We start from the raw sequence: 20,766 nt of genomic DNA, 5'->3' as shown, positions 1-20,766 counted from the left end.
ATGTTGTCTTCCGCCGGAAAAACAATTTCTGTGGTGAGATGTGGCAATTTCAAGAAAGCTAACCAGCCACAAGGAAGGTGATGACAGTGAGACTTACAATAGAAAGGTTTATTATGGAGTCACAGAAGCAAGTTAGTGCCAAACCCATGTAAAACCCATTCTGGCCCTGTACTTTCTGGGCATACCCTGGCTTAGCTCATAAGCAAAGAAAATTAAGACTCAAAAGAGTTCACAGCATCAAACTCTCAGAGTAAGGGGGAACAGCAGCGATGTTTGCATTTATAAATTTTGATGAGTGACACACTGGACCATCCTGCCCTGTCGCAGATCTTCAGAGATGCTCCTGAACTGAGCAGGGTAAGATCAGGAGTGTACAATATCCAGCTCATGGACTGCATGTGGTCTGCCAGAAAACATGTTTGACCTGTTGGTCAGTGCAAGAAGGACATTACAGCTGGGCTGAGCTGCAGCCTGCTGTTAGTCACCATTTAAGGACTAGCCATCCAACCTAAAATTCACTTTCTGAGCTTAGACCAAAGCAAGCAAGTAGAAAACTGCACTACTTTCCTCTCATCCTTTGGTTCTGGCTCCCTTCTCTCCTCTTTCTGTCGCAGTGCTTCCCTGCTTTGCTCACTCCCCTCCCTCGTAGGCTGGTATATCCATCAGCACCACATGAAAGGTACAGGATTGTCCTTACCGAAAAGCAAAGAGGTGATGCCAGATTTCCTGCGCTGAGTCCTGCGCCGCACAATCTGAGGGAGAGGGAAGAGAGAGAGCAAAGTGCGCACATCAGGACAGATTTCAGAAATAAAGCAAAGCAACCCTCCACACAGGTCAGCTCTGGGCAAAGGGTCCTGACAGCTACCACTGGAAAGGGCAGGCAAGTGAACCAGCAATTTTTAGGCAGGAGTTGTTCTAGTTCTAACACAATGAATCAGCTCTACTGCTTGATCTGCTCCATGTGCAACGGGTTATTTATAGCTCAATTATTACGAAAGCATAACTGAAGTTCAAAAATCAACCATGATTCAAGTGAATAATTTTGGTTCTAATCTACTTGTTGCCAAAACCAGTTCTACACGTAATTATATATACGTTTCTAAATGGATGCCTATTACATTCTAGAATTGCAGGAGTGTCTTGTGATTAGACGAGCATCAAGAATATACCTTCCACGCAGGCTCGACAAACAGTAGCTACTACATCCGCAACTGCAGACTGTAGTCCAAGATTAAACACAGGTGCATTTTTTATTCAGCTTCTCAAAGGCTGACGCTGTTTCCTAACTCTACCTTCCAGAATTATTTTACTGTATCAGTTTCTCACTAATGGATTAACTCCAGTTCCTACTCTGCACGCTCCAAGCAAATTCTGCCAGAAGCATATGTTGTTTCTTTTCATTTCCATTGATAAAATGCATCACTCTCCATCATAACTCTCATTAATGATAATTACAATCAATGTCAATATCCCTTTCACCTGGGATTTATCAACCAGGACAGATCTGGCAGCATTTCATTAGTACAGACCTTCCCTTCACTTCCCAATACCTTCTCTCCACTAGATGACACAGTCATCCTGGAGCCAAAACCCTCTCAGACAAGAGGACCTCTTGCTCACAAAGAGCAATTGGGAGAGAACACATAAGGGAATGGTAAAAATGGAGCAGCAGAGGCAGATGGGACTTGTGCACTCACTTTGGATAAATTGTTGACAGTGGTGCTGGAGTTGAGCAGCTGCCCTTGATCAGCAATGAGGTAGGCCAAGTGTTTGCGACGTTGGGTCTCCACCGCCACATCTGTCAGCGAGCCAGCCACGCGCATGGCCTCCTGCAGCAACACATCTGCATCTTCAATCTGACTTGGGATGTCCGAGAGCGTGTTGAAGATTGAGGCAGAGTTCTCAGACTGGATTAGCTCATCCTCCTGCAACGATGCAGTCTTTTTGCCACTCAGAACAGTAAGCACGAGAGCTATGCTCTTAGGGCTGCTAGATGCAATTTTACATTTGGTGTACAGCCTGGGCCAGAAACAATGCAGGTACAACTACATAATTCCATAAAAACTTCAGTATGAAGAGTGCAAGCTACTTATGGAAGGGGACCAGCATCTTTTACTACTCTACTGCACTGAGATCTGCCCCCAAAATTCTAGCTGGTGTGTTTTTGAATCGCAGCATCCATCACTGAAATGAAGTCAAATCAGCAAGGAAGGACAAAACAGAAACTATTCTGCACCCACCGCCAGGCCTGAGCACAGCAGGGATCTTGCTGGGAACAAGGGAATGGAAACTGATCAGTCTCACACACTACAGAGTGCCTACCATGTGAAACCATGCCTCACCTTCACCTTACTCCCAGCAGACTCACCCTTGCCCTTCACACAGCAAGCTGCACCACAAAATTGTATTTTGCATGAAAAGGAAAAGATCAGGTGGTTAAATGTAAGCCAGCCAAATCAAATGTTGTCAGGACAATGCCTAATCTCTTGGAGCATTCAACAGTGCCATCAAAAGCTACCCAGATGACCACAACCTTGTCCTGGTTTCAGCTGGGATAGAGTTAATTATCTTCCTAGCAGCTGGTACAGTGCTATGTTTTGGATTCAGTATGAGAAGAATGTTGATAATGCACTGATGTTTTCAGTTGTTGCTAAGTAATGTTTAGTCTAAAGTCAAGGATTTTTCAGCTTCTCATGCCCAGCCAGCGAGGAAGCTGGAGGGGCACAAGAAGTTGGGATGGGACACAGCCAGGGCAGCTGACCCAAAGTGGTCAATGGGGTATTCCATACCATGTGACATCACATCTAGTATATAAATTGGGGGGAGCGGGGGCGGGGGGATTGCCGCTCAGGGACTAACTGGGCATCGATCCGTGGGTGGTGAGCAATTGCACTGTGCATCATTTGTATATTCCAATCCTTTTATTATAACTGTTGTCATTTTATTAGTGTTATCATTATCATCATTAGTTTCTTCTTTTCTATTCTCTTAAACCATTCCTATCTCAACCCACGAGTATTACTTCTTTTCTCGATTTTCTCCCCCATCCCACTGGGTGGGAGGGCAGTGAGTGAGCAGCTGCGTGGTGCTTAGTTGCTGGCTGGGGTTAAACCACAACAATGTCTCTGCTCAGAGATGGTGCAGAATCAAGAATTACCTTGGTTTAGGCAAGACGGACTCCCAGGCTGGGATCTAGACTGAATAGAGGGGGGCAGCTGATGGGGTTTAATTATGAGGGAACAAATGAGGCAGGCAAGGGAAACAGCAATCCCTGAATCCCGTGAAGTGCCTTGGAAGTTCTTCACAGCCCCCAGTTCTGAGGAAGGCAGGAAGTCATCTTCCTGAGCACATTTCCAAACCACATACAGGAAGTAGATACAAAACCTTCTTGCCCCTAAAACTCAAAATTAAACATCAAAGTACTATAAAGCAGGAAGAGGACGTGGGAATTACCTTCATACTGAGCATGCCCAAAGTGAGCTGGAACAGCACCAGGGAGCCCTGGTAGAAGAAGAGGTCCCAAATACGTAGCAGCAGCTTGATGTGGACAACACTAGCGAAAGAGGTGAGGAACCAGTGCAAGGTGATCAAGGAGAGCTCTGTGAACAAAGACACAGAAAAGAAACATGTCAAGGGAAGTCAACCAACCAGTGAAGATGGACTCTCCCAAGTGTTCTCCTCCCAGCTCAAAGATGACCATGCATGCACTGCCTCCAGGGCCAGGAGGTTTGCACCTAGCCTTGCTGCTCTCCCTTTGTGAAACAAGAACAACAATTTTCGTCTGCAAGTCACCCTGGCAAGAAAAGCTATGGTTTCTAGGGCAAGCTTTTACCTATGTCATGCTCCTGGAGCAGCTTGTCCAGGCGGGGCAAGTACTGCACAATGAGCTGTCGCAGGACACGCTGGTCAGTCTGCACGCCCATCAGGGTGGTGCTGAAGTAGGAGGCAGGAACCAGTTCCTCGATGATAGCGCACATCATCCAGAAGGCATCTTCCTCCTCCAAGAAGAGCAGCAGAGAGGCAGCCACCTAGGATTTTGAAGGAAGAACTTCGTGTCCCAAGAGGAGCAGATCTCTTTCGCCACTTCCTCACATGGAGAGATGGACCAGTATCTAGGTGACCAACATCTTCCTTCCTCTGCAGCAGCCCTCCTGCAGTCTCCCACTGAAGTGATTTCTCCTCAGTGTAATGCCTGTCCCTCCCCAACAGATGGACTGAATTCTTCCCCATCTTTGGACACGTGGTGCTACTCTGTTCTCCCTTCCCTAGAAAAAACGTTCCAGGTGGAAGGGATTTCCCTTCAGCTCATCTGGAGGCCACAGTGTCTGGTAGCACTGCCTCAAATCACTTGCCCCAGCACAGCCACCACAGACAAAACAATCCCTATCATAAAGACTCTGAAAACAGGTTACCATGCCAGTGCCTTGGCAATATCCAATCTCTGGGTAGAGCCAGGCAAGTCCCCGTAGTATCCTGCGTAGCCGCGGCACCCCAATACTGTTCATGTTGGAAAAGCAGGCATTGCTGGGCATCGTGCGGAGCAAGTCCTTTTCAATCTGCGAGACAGCCATAAGCAAGGACAGGGTCAGCTAGCAGCATCTGAACAATTGCCACCTGCTCTCTGCACTTCCCCATGACCTGCTGCCTCAGCGAACTCTGCTTCCCCACACTCATGCGTAAGTCCTTAGGCACCAAAGAAGATGGCCCTGTCCAAGCACCTGGGGTCCCTTTAACAGCCTTCACTGACACGTGGGAAAATGTCAGTGCAGACGGTGACTTGGTGCCTCCCAAGAAATACTTGCCTACACTCAGCCCCTAGCTTCACCACTGAGAATAGTAGGCATACTGGTTGGGAATTTCATCTGCTTGGATTTCAAGCAAGGCTTCCCAACAAACCTCCCCCAGAAAGAAACCAACAACCTGGCCACATCTGTGACAGGGAACTTGGAGGTGAACAGCCCACAGATCTCCCTTGGGTGGTGTTGCTCCTCCTTCCAACCACTTGAATCTAGCTTCTTAGTGAGAGGTGAACCTGTGCAGAGCTCAGTTTCTTTTGCCATGGCCTTTGCCTCCTCCCACAAAGGCAGAGGTCAGAGGAAAAGGGAAAACACCCTGTAACGGTCTTGCTGGTGTTCAGAGACTTTGTGTTTGAGGGAACAAAGACAGTCCCTGGAAGCAGCTGCCACAACCTCAACAGAGGTGCATCTGTCAGCCTTTCACCCTTCACTTCCCTCAACAACTATCAGGATGTTTGCTGAGATGCAGCTGCAGCACTGTTTTCTAGCCTGCAGGTAGCACAGGTCCAACTCCCCCGCTGTCCTAGGAAGGCAGGCAGCTGCACAGTTGCTATTCCAACAAAACAAAGGAGAAATATGCCCAACAGGATTAAGCTTTAGCAGGATTCAGGCACACATGTCCTCTCAACTGTCCCTGCTGCAGGTGTTAGGCAGACACCCCTTCCTCCTCATGCAGCAAATCTTGCCCTTCTCCCCACTCCCCTGTGCCCAGTCAGCACTAGGCAGCATCTCCTACCTGTTTGGCAGCAATGGTTTCATCGTTAGAGCTGTTTTTCACGATATCTCGATACGACATCTCTGAATTCCTCTTCTTCTGCAAGGCTCCCGACAGACGCATCCACAGCTGAGGGGACAGGGTGAACAGAGATAGGAAGAGTCACTAAAACAGCCACAGAAAACCATAATCTGGCACCTTCTCAACCAAGAGAAAGGAGTCTCGCTCCACTGTTTCTTAGTCCAGGCAGGAGAGCCTGCCCACAACAGGCAGCACTCTCACCTGTGGCCTCATGCTGTGTGGGATGCCAGCTAGCACCAGGGAGCGCAGCTTGTCTGAATGCGGTAGGGTGACCTCAATTTTGTCCCAGGTGAGGTCGCCCACGTCATGGTTGTGTGTGAATTCCAGATGAGCCTGCCACTTGAGCCTCTGCTGTGGCTCCTCCGCCAGTGGGACCCCCAGAAGCTTGCTGGAGTTTGGCTCAGCACCATCTGCCTCAGCAAAGGGAGGAGAACGACATGGAGACAAGTGAGAGAGGGAACAAACATAGGGCAGGGTGGGGAGTAGGAAGGCCATCTGAAGAAAGCACATTAAAAACATACACGTCTTCCAGCCAGAGCATGGAAAGGCAAAGCTTTGTTTCTATCTGTCTTGTCCATCCAGCAAATTTTATGGTCATAAGCAAAAGGCACTGGGGCCTTGAGAACTAAGAAGCTGTCGGCAGGCTTCTAGTCTCTACTTACTCATGATTTAGAGCAGAGTGTGGTTGGAATTAAACAAGAGCCTGGCAGTAGTCATCCTGCTGGGTTTTGTAAGGATCTGTAAATCAGGCTGACAAAAGCATAGCAAGCCTCAGAGGTGGCAAGCAGAAGCTATATGCTCATGCAAGTAATGAGGTGTAAAATGTTAACTTTGGGGATATTTAATCACCAAAAAAGCTTTAGTAAGGACACTTCCAAATTCATAATGAAAGAGCACCTTAACCTGAGGCTGGCTTTCTAAAATAGATACTTTAGCACAAGTACAGGTTTGACGTAAGACACTCTGTCTTTCATCATATCATGCATCCCAACAATGCAATCCAAATCTTTCTGCTGATTTTTATAATGCACAAGTCTATCAAATGTCCTGGCTGAAGAAAAACACTGTGTCCTGTCCTCATCTCAGGTCATTGCTTCAAAGAGGATCCTCTATGACTCAAGGTGTCTCAGGGCACACATGCAAACAACTTCTGCTCTTGCACTGTATGGCCTGCGCCCTGGAAACATTCTCTCAGAGCACATAAAGCAATTCCTGTGTCCCCCACTCCCTTCTCTTCCTCTTTGCAACAGCAGCCAGTTGTTGCAGTTCAATGCCCAGCTGCAATAGCTCTCCACACCTCCTCCTATTTGGTCGTCTGCCTCTATATCTTGCAGAAAAAACTAGGATGTGGATTTTGCCCCTAGAATTTGCCCTACACTTTGACAAGCTGCTGGGATGGGTAGAACACATACTGCTGGCACTCACCTTGGCTACGAGTTTTTCAACAGACAGAACATGTCCCTGTGCTTGCTATCAGTGCTTACGGTGCTACTGAACACGACAGAGACCCCACTGTGAACTGGGAAAGTTGCCCTTCCCCAGCATGCAGCTGCTAAAGGAAATGTAACTTCCTCTTAACTTTTCTCTCTCTTAGCCATCACATAAGCATAAGGGGATGGAAATTACTCTGCTGCATAGCCTGTGCTCCAGACTCCCATAAGGCCAGCACATCTAATGCACTTGATTACAACAGTAGGATACAGAAAGATGATGACAGTTGGGTAGATGAGACCTAGCACAGAACGCTTGCAAAATCACCCTGCCATACTTAGAAGCATGGGAAGGGCTGGACACAAGACACAATGGAAGGGGGAAGGATGGGGACTGGCTTTACCTTCCTTATCAACTCGGAAACCAAATTCATCATAGTGGAACTCTGGCTGCTCGATGGATTCTTCTTTCTGGGAGATGTGAGGAAGGAGAACAGACACTTTCACCAGTTTAGCACTGAACAACTGAACAGACAGATGTGGATATTGCCCCATCCCACCACCGGCCACACTGTGCCCTCTGAGCAACTAGACTCCTTGAGCTTTTATTTTCAATGCCTCCCACCACAGTTCCCAGCTGGGGAGGTGTGGCATGCCATTCCCATTTTGACTTCTCCATGGAAGTTGTGAAGCCCTGCCTTCACACCTGTACAGATTTTCCCAGCAATCCATTTTCCAGCAGGGCTTGAGCACAGCATCATATCAAGATCAGAACTTCCCACTTGGAGGGGCACGCAGCCCTCCTTATGGACTGAGGAATCCACACACACCAGCTAAAGTGGTCTCTGCTGTCTGCATCTCTAATACACAGCAGTCCTCTGTTACCTCTCCACACACACTGCAAATTCAGCTCACTGCATTGCTTCATCTCCTGCCTGTTGCTTTCAGATTTTCTCTGCAAGACAGCAGGCCAAACTGGAATTTGCACCTGTCAAGCAAGCCTGAATTATATGGCAAAGGAAATTAAGGTCCACAACCCAAATCTCAACTTGCCTCATCTGTGATCATGGTTGGCATTGGGGTGTAGGCACTGCAGGTTACAACCAGGCTTTTTTAAGGAGTGAAAACCTATGGACACCTCCCCTTTCCTGCAAGCCCACCTGCCCTTCCCGTGGGGTCTCTTGCAAGCATCACACCCAGGCAGCACCCAAGGAGCAAGCTTCTAGCATAGCCCCACAATAAGCTTTAACCTGCTCCACTGGGCTCAGCTGCCTTCAGCAAACACTGCGGGTAAGTTATGAAATTCCATGGCTGCTTCCTTCCTTCCTGCTCTGCCCACCTGGTGACAAATCTTGAGGCTAGCATTTCCTGCTGTGCACAAGCCATCCAGAGTAGCTTGATGGTGACAGAGACTCCCTCAGGATGTCAACATTTTTACAGTGGAGCAATAGTTGCAAAACAGCAGGGCAATAATTCACAGAAGTTTCCTCGTGCTCTGCAAGATCCTCTTGCAAGAGCCAGGATGCAGCCGCAAAACACACGAAGTTTAAGTAGCAAACAAGCATCCACAACCAAACCACCAGAGGAAGAGTGTGTCTCTCCCTCCTTTTCCCTGTGGCTTTCAGAGACCACCAGAAGTCACCAGGGTCCCTTTACTTCTGTGCAGAGCCAGAGAACACCCCCTCCCTGCCCCACACATACCTGTGTGTATTTTGCCAGGATCTCCTGAGGCCAAATGCTGGGAGTGAGTGCTGAGAAGGGACCCCCGGCAGAGGGAGTGTGATGGCCTAAATAGAAAGAGATCAACATACAGCAGTGACAACCTGGAAGGACTCCCTTGGAAGATGCACACTCCATACAGACTGTTCCAGCAAGAGAAGGACTCTATCAACAGTTTGTCACTACTGCCACTCTAGACATTGAGACAGCTCCCACTTCATCAAGGAGGCAAGTAATTTCAGATGGTTTTCTCCCTTATCATCAAGCAAAAGAAGCAGAAAGGGCAATCGAGTTCTCTTTAAGATAAAGAGACTTTTAGGGAAGAGCAATAGTTCCATGGCAACATGTGATCTTTCTTCTGCTTGGAAAAGCTGTGTGGTCAGTGCCACACCAGGGGAACCATTAAAAAAAAAAATTAGTATGGAGAAGTAAACCCCCTCCTACAGAGGCACTGACCCCAGCACCAGCAGCACTCCAGAGTTCCCTGAAACTTTCTCACCCAGGCACCAAAATGGGAAATCAGAGCATTCAGCAGGATCCTCCCTTTGCTGCAGAAGGACTGGGACACTTCTGCCCCTCCCTGCAAGATTGTCAGACCATGCATAAAGAGCTGCAGCAATGAAAGTATGCCTATCAGCATGGTCTTTTGTGTTCAAGGTAAGCACCTTCTCAGTCTCAGGTAGTGCTTCCTTGAACAGCTTCCTCTGTAATAATGGCAGATGTCAAGTTCTGCAATTGAAGCAGATAAGCATGTCCCAGCCCTTCCGCTGCAAAAAGGTTTACTTGGCTTCGAAGTACAGTCTCCCTCAGGGTTATATACCCTGAAATAACCAGCTAGACTGGGAAGGAAGGTGTACACAAAAATATGGGGTGGGAGAGTGGGCCACTGTAAGAGTGGACATGCTGGAGGAGACCTAGTTTTAGTAAAGCTTGTAGATCAGTAGCTCACAGTTGAACTCCAGTAAGTCTTTAGCCTTCTGCCTGCCCTAGAGCAACCATTTTACAACAAAAATCTCTCAGACCATAAGCAAGCCACCTACTTTGGGGCAAGTCTTGGGAGGAGAACAGAACTGAGCAAATCTTATGAAAAATGGGGAAAGCAGACTACATTTCAACCTCCTCCTTCTGTGTTCAACGGCTGAAGCAGGTTCTGCAGGCTTCAGCACAGGGTAAAAGAAGGAACCGAGTTCACTGTAAGTGAAAAGGCAGCTGGGTCACAAAGAGTGGGGTGATCTTTTCTCCCCTAATTTGACCAGACAGCACATTAGTGTAAAGAATAGCTCTTGGAACTAGTAGCTTTCTTTTACTACATTGCAGCTGAAGAAAGAACAAGCAACCAAACGAGAAGGTACCATGTCCATTTTTGTCTGCTCACCTGACATTGCGCTAGGTAAGGCTGAGTAGCAGAGGCTGTCAGCAGGTCCTGAAATGCTCTTCTCAGAGGCGAGAGGTCACTATCCTGTTACAAAAACAAAACCCAACCAAACAAAAAAATTGGTGAGAATTCAGTTAGCATCTAAGAACATGGTGGGGGACAGACAGACCCCTCGCACAACTTTCCCACAAGAAAATCAAGTCCCTTGGTATTTAAGTTCCCTGCAGGAAAATTAAATTCCAGAAACTGGAATTTCCTCTTGGTTTCATACCTACCCATGAGCTAGAAAGAGCACACTGTCATTTACCAAATTCCTTGTGACGGTAACATCATTGCTGACCAAAAAAAATGTCAAAAATCAAGTCAAATTTCATCACCTTTTCCATCACATATTGTGAGTCCCATATTTAATTATGAATACTAAAAAAATCACACCATACATCACCATTCTCTGGACAGACTTCCCATGGAGAAGGGACTGGAATGGTGAAAACGGTATAAGGTGGTATCATTAGATGCAATAAGCCTGAAAGAGATTTTAGGGGTAGCATCAGAAGAGCAAAGTGTATTAGGCTGTGGAATACAGCTCCCTGAAGGGAGCTGGGAAAGCTTCTGACAAGGGTCTTCTGTGATGAACTGGACTAGGATATGATCAATATGCAATTGAGTACCTCTGCAATGAGCCAGGCTCCTCTAAACTAAATCTGGTGATTGAGCTCAGATGATGAAACAGCCCGCACAGCTCCCCTCCTCACGTTCCCAATATCAGTTCACAGCAGATTTTTATAGGGGTTTTCCAGGACAACAATGGAATAGTTCAGTAATCAGAGATATTTCGGACTTTAAGATCAACCTTATAACTGTGTGTGGGAGACAGCAAGAGCCACCTCCACCAAGCAGATAAAGCTAGTGCTGGGATATATCAGTCACTCGCACTTACTTGGGAAAGAACCTGGGAGAAACTAACATTTGCACATTTGGGATGGGTTTTCCAGCTTCCCCTTTTCAGTAAAGCTACTTATGACTGCAAACCACTAAAAGAAGGAACCCCAGGGATTCAACGAGCAGGCCCTGTCCAAGTTGTTCATAGTGCTCAATGGTACAAGGTTATATCCTCTTTGCATCTCAGCAAGCTTTCCACTGAGCACTTACAGCCTGGAATTGGCTTGCTACAGCGCTCCAAGATAAACAGCTGTAAAACACTTCAAAAGCATAAAAAGCATCTGGGTCTCAGAACACAAATGATAAGGCTTCGTCCTTCTAGATTTAAACAGCTCTCTGCATGAGAAAGGCCAGCATGGATGACCAGACACTCTGATCTTCTGACACCAACTCTCAGGGCAAAAACAAAACAAAAAAAAAACAAATGAGAAAAAGTTGAGCTTTTGTTTCTGAGAAGTAACATTGTCCATACAATGGCTAGTCGCTTACCCTTGAGTTCTGTAAACACTCTTCCACCCTTCCCATCACTCTTGCCCCACTTGTTCTCTTAGCACCAACTTTTCCCTCCGTAGCTGAAGATATAAGAAGAATTACAAAACGAGCACCTGAGCACTCATTTTAGATGGGAACATGCACAGCATGCACACCAAGCAGGTAAATCTGCTGACAATACTTATTCCCCTTTCAACATCACTGTGAATGTGTTTTGAAGCTTTTTTTTCCAGGCTTATCATTGCCCTGGTACCACAACTGCTCTGTTCCTGAGCCTGCAATATGTCCTTCTCCCCTGCCCTCTTTCAGCCCAGTTAACCCTGTTTCCAGTAACTTTTATTAGGAATGCAGTCACTGTTTCAGCCACGTGGTACTTCTGCCATGCTTCTTGTTACCTGTGCTCTGAATCCCTGCTCAGTGCCTCAAGCACGTGAGTGTCGTTATTAATCTTCATCGCTTGCACAATCGCGGCTGAACCAACCTGCTACGGAGGAGCCGGGCCAGTGTGTTAGGCACGTAGATGAGAAAAGACCCCAAAACAAGAGAGTTAACCATGGTGCTTGGGAAGCAGGGCAGGGGACTGCTGAGGCTGAAGGTCCCTCATCGTCCCAGGAGAGGTGTACCAGAGGGGAATACCTTCCCTTGCCCACGTCATCACACGCTGGCCTCTGCTGCCTGCCCTCCTGTCCCTGCCATGAGAGCACTGAACTCGGTGGGCAGGTTTTTCCTGCCCCTGGTTCCTATAGAAACCTTCCCGCAACCACCCATTTGGGACAGGAGAGGCTCTCCCTGCTGCTGGCTCTCGGCTGTGCGGAAGGGCAGGGTGGGGAGAGAAGGTTCCTGCTGCGGCACAAGGTCCTGGTGCGCTGGGGACTGCCCAGGGAGCCAAGTGTCTCCAAGAGAAGGTGCTGAGGCCACCGCACCCACCTAGTAGGTCTTCATCACCCTGCTTTGTGCCCCCTCCGGCTCTGCCTCCAGTAGAGCATCACAGGAACTGGGAGGAAGGTTTCCTGACACAGCCAGGCACACGCCAGTGCAAGCCAGGAGGAGGATGTCTGGCATATGGGATTGATATAGTAAGTTCTTTCCTTGGACTGAAGGATATAAACCTAAAGCAACTCTCAAACTCTCCTAGCCAGGGGATGGCAAGTAACAAAAGGGACTCCCATGAAGCCTGTGAAATTGCAAGTGTGAAATTGCTTCAGCTAACTTAGCTGTGCTATTTGCACAGTACATGCTTCTGAAAACTAGCAACAGTAAGGGATACAAAGGAAAAAACCCACCCGATCCAACAAATATTGACGGCAACTCCCAAACCCTCAGAACTCTAAAATGAAAACCTGTTTTCACTGATGCGTTAAGAAGCATGTCCTGTGTTTAAAGGCAATTTAAGTTTCCTATACAAAGCAATTTCGGTCACACAACAGGCAGTCTTCACACTTTGAAAGAAATGTATTTTTTGTTAAAATGCTAATGGTACCTGCTATTTGCAGCTTTACTTTTTGAGTTCAGACTCTAAACCAAATCACACCACCACCGATTCCAGCCTGCTAGAAGACAGCTATAATGACAGTGTGTGTACCCGAAAAAGAAGGTGCAAAGGCTGCAGTCAGCATCAGGTACAGCTACTTGAAGCACTCCAGCTGCAACACCTTTGTTGGAGTTGCAAATACACACCATGCAGGATTATATCCAATTAGTTTCTTTTCCAGTGTAGGTGTCCTTTAGAAATTGATGCTTATGAAGGAGGCCTGCAAATTTACTTCCACTTGGCAATATCAAGCCTCCTCTGGACACACTTGCTCTTCCGCACAGCTGTGATAGGAGAGATTTCAATTACCTGGCTTCTTGCAAACACCAGATAACAATCTCCTGCTGCCTATGTTTTACTTGCTTGGCCTCTTTTGCCATGTGATCTCCATTTAAGCCCAGCGTGGTAGTGCTTGGATGCGCTAGGCATGAAATGATGCTGTCTGGAGCCTTTCAGTAGGATCTTTATTTTGGGACAGAAACTCCTTCCTAGAAGTGTTCTTCCCCTGCTGATTTTAGCAACAAAAAAAGTAGGAATCCACCAAAAAGCCACCAAAAAAGCAACACACCTCTAGCAGACAGACTGCAGAAGACAAACACTGTACAAACCAATTTTTTTGTATGCTGAAAACATTACAACTAGTAACCATGCAGGAGCTGTCAGTGAACATCATCAGAAGGACCAGAAGCAGTGTAACAATTCTTTCTAGAATGATTTTCATCCACTGTCATAGGAACAGCATATACAACACTTCCTCTGACAGTAAGCTAGCATGGGGAAAAACTCTGCTTTCCATTATGCTTAATTTGAACATGAAGCAGCATCGCACACAGTAAATCCCACTGCCACCTCTGGGCTGTCAGCTGGTTTCCACTGCTCTCTATTCTCTTCCTTTATTTGAAAAAAAAAAAAAAAAAAAACCACCAAAAACTACAACCAAACATTTTGGAAGAGAGAAAAACGACTGCAAAGCCACAGTACTCATCTGGAGGCCACGCACTCAGGTGTAGTTCTAGAAGCCTCTTCCAGCTCAGCTTTTCAAATCCCACATAGACTGCATCCAATTTAACATTTGGACCAACTCTTCCTCTCTCAGAAACCAGACACCAGTCAGACCCTGCACAGAATCAGGCAGTTCCTTTCTGTCCCCTCACACCTGGAAAGCATTGTTTTCCTAATTACAATCCTGACTTGCCCAATGAGATGCACAAGGGGAGATCTCCCCAAGAAGCCCTTTGCCTTCCCTTCCCCCATTGGTTTCTCCTTCAGGTCAGGGAAAGGCATATCCTGGAGCTGCAAATGCCATTAGTCCCACGAGTCAATATTTGCTTTGCACGTATACAGTCAGAAGAAAACTGCAGCTCCACAAACAAGTAGGTAAGCGAACAACGCACAGCCACACACCTGACCAAGGAGCAGACAAGATGCAGACCATTTCTGCTCCTCGCACACTGACACCCTGGCTTTTTAAGTGATGCAGAATCCCACACGGACACCAACAAGCGCCAACTCCTGGTTAAGGAGCCAAGGTGGTGTTGGTGAACCTGGGTCATTCCAGGAACTATCCGCTCAGGCTTATAAACCACGACCAGCCTCACAACGCTTTGGGTGTTGAGCAACACACTACAGATGCAGGAGGGAGGTGCTGAGGTGGTAGCCTTCATGCTTGCTTTCTACCGCATGACCTGGAATGAAAAGTTGGGGGACTTTAACTGCCCTCAGCCCACTTGCTCATAGCAGAGAAAGTGCACCAGAGATAAAAGCCTATGGCAGGCCTAGGAATGGGGACATGAGATCGGGAAAGCATTGAAGGTGACGGACTTACAGAGACAGGAGGGATGGCAGGCTGCTGACAACGTTATGCCACTGACTGCAGAGGCATCGCTCAGGACTCCAGTTCTGCCCAGTCACCAACTGGGATCACATACTGACTGCAGGAGCATGACTGGGCAAAGTGCCTCCTCCCAACTGCCCTGGGGCACTATTGGAGTGACACATAACAGCGACAACAAAAAGCAAGATGGAAATCTGTGTCTCCTACCACAAAGCACCTTGTAGGCCTCTGGCCACATTGGAAATGTAATTCCGTGCAGAAATGTAACTAAAAGCTATTTCCATGCAACAGATCTGCTCCGTGCACTGATCGGTGTCCAGCAAGTCTGCCTGCTGTCATGGCAGAGAGCGCCCATGGAGCTGAAGGTGCTGAACAATTTTCAGTTTATACAACAGGAAAAGAACAGGTAAATTCCAGTTTCCTATATGCTTCATCTCCATTTTGAAAATGAAGATGTGAAAAAGCAAAATCCTGTTTCCTACCACTTACACATTGGACAGACCACAGATGGACTTCCTGATTGTAGTTCAACATGTCAAGCTTGCCTCTAAAAATCCCCTACACAACACCTACTTATCTAGAATGCAGATATCCTACATATCAGCATGTATTTTCTTTTCAGAGCAGAACTGCCTTTTATTTATCTGTCTCCAAAGCAGACAGCTGATCCTTTATGGAGGATACAACTTGAAAAGTCTGAAGCTCTTACTTCTAAAATCTGGAGATAACAAAAGGCTTCCCCCGTGTGGCTCATGAGAAAAAGAAAAATAACCCAGAACCAAACTTACGTACAGCTCTGCTGATGCCCTGTGTTGCTAACACAAGCTACCACACTTTTAGCCCTGGAAAGCAGAGGGTGTCTATCCTTACGTAGCAGACACTTGGTGCCTGCTAAGCACGAACTGCACTGCTGTGGAGAACCTCTTGTTTGCCAAGACTCTTGGGATCAGACAAGGAGGAGTTTCCCCTTTCTCTGTGCTCCCATCACTTGAGTAGTGAGAGGCTATGTGATGGGAATATAGAGTGCTCCTCCCATCTCACACAGGAGGATTACAATAGATCGAGCACTGGAACAGCAGTTGTTGTTTTTTTTTTTTTTTTTTAATCTGCATTGAATGAGGATGGGAAAAAAAGGCCAGGATACAAACTAGCAAGGAGTCCACTCTCACTGCACAGCAAAATTCTTCTTGCTTCCAACACATAGGGAAGAAAACCCATGCATGCCAAAAGCCAGGTCCGCAATCATCCTAGTCTTCAAGGCTTAGGGTAAAGACAATTCCACATTACATGCTGCTACGCAAATATAACCCAAAGGTTTCTGATTAGCATCTAAGGGGGCTCCAAACATCTCTTCCATAAGAGTCAATTTGTGCACAATAAATGGACACTTTCACCCAAATAAGCATGGTACAGGTGCAGAAACTCATTTTCCCCAAAACTCTCAGGAAGTGTTTTTTACCTTCTGGTCCATGAACTTCTGCAAACTATTTATACAATATCTTTGGAAGGTAATGGCAGCTGACCAGTTTAATTTGCTGTACAGAAGTTTGAAAGAAAATATTTTTGTTAGAGATGCAGTGTTATACCAATCAAAGAAAGGTTGAAAGACACTACTGACAGTTATTTAAAGACAGGTATTATGATGTCTTTTATATGACACTCCTACCCTGAGCAGTGACAAGCGGTGCCATCTGAGGCTCTCTCCATCACCTCCAGGGCCAGCCCTGCAGGCACCCCCAGGTGAACGTTTGATTCTCAAGCTGGTCTCAGCCTGCTGTTCCCATTGACAAAGGAACAACAGCCTGAAGAATGGCTTTTCCTTGATACGGCCTCTGACGGATCTGCAAAGCTTTAGCTGTCACGGTTTGCCATTCTCTTGGTGAGGCCCAAGGAAGGCTAGATTCAGGTCACACTCCTGTAGCTCTGCTGTATTACCATTTGCTCTAGTATTAGCAAAAAACTGTCAGATTCACCTAGCAGGACTCTAAGCAGGTCTCACTTCACATGGCTCCAGAAAATGGCTTTTTAGGGAAAATATAGCCCACAGCACTCAAGATTTTTCTCCTTCAGGGCTCTGTCTTTCCAGAACTCAACTTTCTGAAGAGGCTAGTAACACCCAAAACACCTCTCAGGACTGTTTGCAAAGCTCTTATCTAGCATGTCATGTTAGACTACTTGGATCTTGCTCCTGCAGAAATTCACAGGCACAGATAACTCAGAAGAAAAAAAAGCAAAACATACAACGATCATTAACATTTGTAACAAAACAAGACAAAACTCCCAAAATTTTCTTTTTCTGGGGATCAGGAAGATTTCTTCTCCAGAACAAAAGGGCTGTCAGGTTATGGACATTTTCTCTCATCTCTGAATCATCGCATACTTCCCAGCCAAGAAATACTGCACTGACTGGGCAGTGACAACAGTTCTCATAGTCATACTAATACCAATATGCTATCTTCTTTTCTCCTATCTCATAAAACAAGTGTGTTTTCATTTCTCCTGGGGTTTGGTTTTTTTTTTTCTTAAGCCAGAAACAGAATTGCTCTGTTACCAATATAACTTGTTGCACTCCAGTTTAAAAAACAGCTGAGATTTCCTCAGACAAAACAAATGTGGCAGGAAAACATCCTCCTCCTCACTACCTGGTGTCAACAGTAATGCAGCTGATAAGTGAGATTTTCCCCAATGCTCCCAGATACTTACCCTGTGGAAGCTTTACCGTGCGACAGAAGCTGGCACAGAAAGACATTTAAACAAGTCTTAGTGTTTCTGAGGATACAAACCTGAAGTGCCAACCAACACCTCTCTATCTCTTGAGAGACATTTGGGACACTGCACTCCTGACATACAATGAAGCTATTTGCCTACCTCATCCTACTTGACAACTGCAAAATCTCTATATCCTATCCATTTGAGACAGGACAAGATCTAGGATAACCAGTGTGATACCGATTACCAACTAGGATCACCACTGATTTAGCTAGAAGAGCTGTAGGACCACATACACCAAAATATAAGGTGACTTACCTTTATCACTAAAGATACAAGTTACAACACTCCTTAGGATTTATTTTTTTAAAGTTTTCTTTCCTTCTCATGTTTTGGTGAGAAGTTTGCAATTAGCAGGCAGGAAGACAGACATCAACCTACACATTTCCAAAACAGTTACAACCTCAAATGGGGTATTGCTTGGGAGGGGTGAACTCACCAATTCCTTTGTTAAAGCATCCCGAATACCAAAACATGGTAAGCAATTTTGCAACACACAAACCAATTCACTAAGAATGGGGCTGAGACTGGCAGCTCATTTCCTAAAGATCCCTTAACCAATAATCTCTACTGTTACCATGCCACCTCAGGTAAGAGAGGTTGATTTTTAAAAGCTAAATATTTTGATTATTACCTATCTTTTAAGATCATCAAGAACACTGATATTTGCAAAAGATAGCATCTTGCAGGAAAGCAAGTAACAGGTTAAAAGCACAGCAAAGAAGAAAAACCTGAAGGACATTAGCAGAGACCCCACAATTGGAGAATCATTTCAGTCCTGAGCAGGTGTGCAGTACTTCCCTCATCTCATTAGCTGATGTTAACTCTATCATCTCCTGACCAGTGCACTTCCTCCAGAAATATGCCCCTCCTCTCTGCTGCCCCTCATGGATTCCTTTTGTCCTTCTTCTGAGGAAGTGTCACTATGAATGACATCTCCCTGAGATTACCTATCACACACTATCAAAACATTATCCTAAACAGGAATTAAGAAAGGTAGCAACTCTCATTTTAATCTGTTAAATACAGAATTAACATAACTTTATATTAATATGACACAACCAGTCCCCACCCTGACCTCTTTAATCACACGTCATGCCTCTTCTCACACCCTTCCTTCCCTTTTACTTTGTGAATTCTCCAGGGTAGGAATCCAACCTTTGTTTCTGCAGAGGGAAAGCCACACACACAGCGTGTGGATCCGGAAATACATAACAAACCAGATCTTTTTCCTAGTGACTGTTTCTTTCCAGGACACCACTCCAGACTCTGTAGCAGCTGAAAACCTACTCTAGAATTCAGATTATCCAGCAACTAACTGTAGTGCGATCAACATCTTGGCAAAAGCACAGCAGTGCCCCACTCCTGCTAGGCTGGCAGTTCCTTCTTGAGTGATTTTAAGATCCAGCTTCTCACTACTGAACACCTACTGTTCTTAATTCCAGCAAGACTGCTTCTCTATTAGTGCTAAAGGATCCCCCATTTCCTCAAGGTTTCTTTTACTACTCTATTCCCACTGCCCCCCCCTCCCCCCCAAACACCACAGCAAGTAAAGCTGAGACATCATGAAGTAGGAAGCTATGACATCACATAAAAAAACCCACCCCACACCAACATTGAAATCTATTCGTTTAGAAGGAAAGTACCTGCCTAAATTCAGACATCCCTCAAAAGATTAGGAGGGAAGCAAAGCAGACACTGAGAAGAAATTTTCTGCGTCCCACCCTTACCAGCTCTGTGAAGAGACACCAGCTGTCCCAGATCCCACAGCTGCGGCCTGTGAAGAGATTTAAATCCGTGTCACGGCGGTTCTTCACTCCCTTGAGTTCGCATGGCCAGGTATGAGGAATTTTATTTGTCTACCGACTTCCTTCTAAGGTTTACTACAGCTGACAATGACAGGGCCTGCAGCGCGCCTATTTATGACAGGATACTGCCATATTTCCACCTCTGTTTCGTGACTGTTCCTTCCCCTCCCAGCCAGACAGGAGACAGACAGACAGGAGACAGACTGTCTCTCCTCCGGGGCTCCTCCGAAAAGATGCAAGAGAGCAAACGAGGATGGGAGAGCCGGGCGGACGAGACCCCCCTGCCCGAGAGTCAGAGCCACGGAGAAGCGGCAGGTGAGGGGAGAGGTATATCCCGAGGAGCGGGAGGGAGCAGGGATGGGTAAGGGGAAGAGGGAGCAAAACCTGGAGGGGGGGGGGGGAGCCGGTAAGATGAACGTGCCCCAACCGACCCGACCCAGCCCGGTGAGGAAGCTCTGCACGACATGAGTCACTCGCCGGAGCCCAGACCCTGCGTCAGCGCAGCAGGTGAGCGGGAGCCTGCCCGGGGGCTGGGCAGGGTGTCTGTTCTGTCCGTCTGTCTGTCTGGGTGTGTGTGGGGTCTCTTCCTTCCCGCCCTCCAACCCTGCCCGGGAAGGGGCCGGGGAGCCGAGAGGGGGCCGCGCACCCCGCCGGCCCCCCACACAGCCCGACACCCCAGCGGCTTTAGTACCTTAGTTCCCCCCCCACCTCCTCCTCCTCCTCGCCCGAGGGGCACCGCAGCGGAGCGGTGGGCGAGGTGCGTGTGTGTGTGCGCGCGTGTCCCCTCACCGCCGGCGCGACCGTTCCTGAGGAGCCCCACCGCCGCGGCGGGGGGAGGCGAAGGGCTGACAGCCCCGGAGGGCGAGGGGCGGCCCCGCCGAGCCCTCCTGCCCGCGGGCAGGACCCCCACCGCAGCCCCCTCCATCCCGTCGCGGCGCTCTCACCTGCCCTCCTCAGCGCCGTCCCCGTTCCCCACAGGGCGGGCGGGCGCCCGACCCCGACCCGGCGGCCCCCACACGCCGCTCCGGAGGGCGGAGCAGCCGCGCATGCGCGGCATCCGGGCGGCGGCGCGGAGCCCGCCGGGGGTTGTAGGCCGCGGCGGGGCCGGCCGGGAGGACACACGGCGTGAAGGGGCTTCTCGGCCACGGTGGCAGGCGCTGAGCCCCCAGACGCAGAACAGGGGGCAGGAGGCTGCGAGAAGGGCGGCGGAGATAGCTTCTGCACCGGCCTGGCAGGAGGCAGCGGCGGTCCCGTCCGCCACCCTCACCGTTATG

The 20,766-nt window shown here is 47.7% G+C and overlaps 1 protein-coding gene across 1 annotated transcript in view; it reads right to left on the bottom strand.

Annotated features, from left to right (window-relative positions):
* Positions 1-20,528, bottom strand: part of SGSM3 (small G protein signaling modulator 3) — a 31,304-nt gene extending 10,776 nt beyond the window's left edge. The window contains exons 1-12 of the mRNA XM_049822003.1: positions 20,437-20,528; positions 19,415-19,461; positions 10,117-10,200; positions 8,724-8,809; positions 7,427-7,493; positions 5,794-6,002; positions 5,533-5,640; positions 4,413-4,556; positions 3,833-4,028; positions 3,454-3,599; positions 1,698-1,925; positions 698-752 (exon numbers count right to left, since the gene is read on the bottom strand). Coding sequence (XP_049677960.1) covers positions 698-752; positions 1,698-1,925; positions 3,454-3,599; positions 3,833-4,028; positions 4,413-4,556; positions 5,533-5,640; positions 5,794-6,002; positions 7,427-7,493; positions 8,724-8,809; positions 10,117-10,123 — 1,246 coding nt within the window. The 5' untranslated portion in view covers positions 10,124-10,200; positions 19,415-19,461; positions 20,437-20,528. The remainder of the gene's footprint in view (positions 1-697; positions 753-1,697; positions 1,926-3,453; positions 3,600-3,832; positions 4,029-4,412; positions 4,557-5,532; positions 5,641-5,793; positions 6,003-7,426; positions 7,494-8,723; positions 8,810-10,116; positions 10,201-19,414; positions 19,462-20,436) is intronic.
* Between the last annotated feature and the right edge of the window lie 238 nt (positions 20,529-20,766).

The sequence above is a fragment of the Accipiter gentilis genome, chromosome 18 (genome assembly GCF_929443795.1).
Source record: "Accipiter gentilis chromosome 18, bAccGen1.1, whole genome shotgun sequence".
In the NCBI taxonomy this organism is placed as follows: Eukaryota; Metazoa; Chordata; class Aves; order Accipitriformes; family Accipitridae; genus Astur; species Astur gentilis.
The sequence above is the reverse complement of the archived record's forward strand: the minus strand, read 5'-3'. Positions and strand labels throughout refer to the sequence as shown.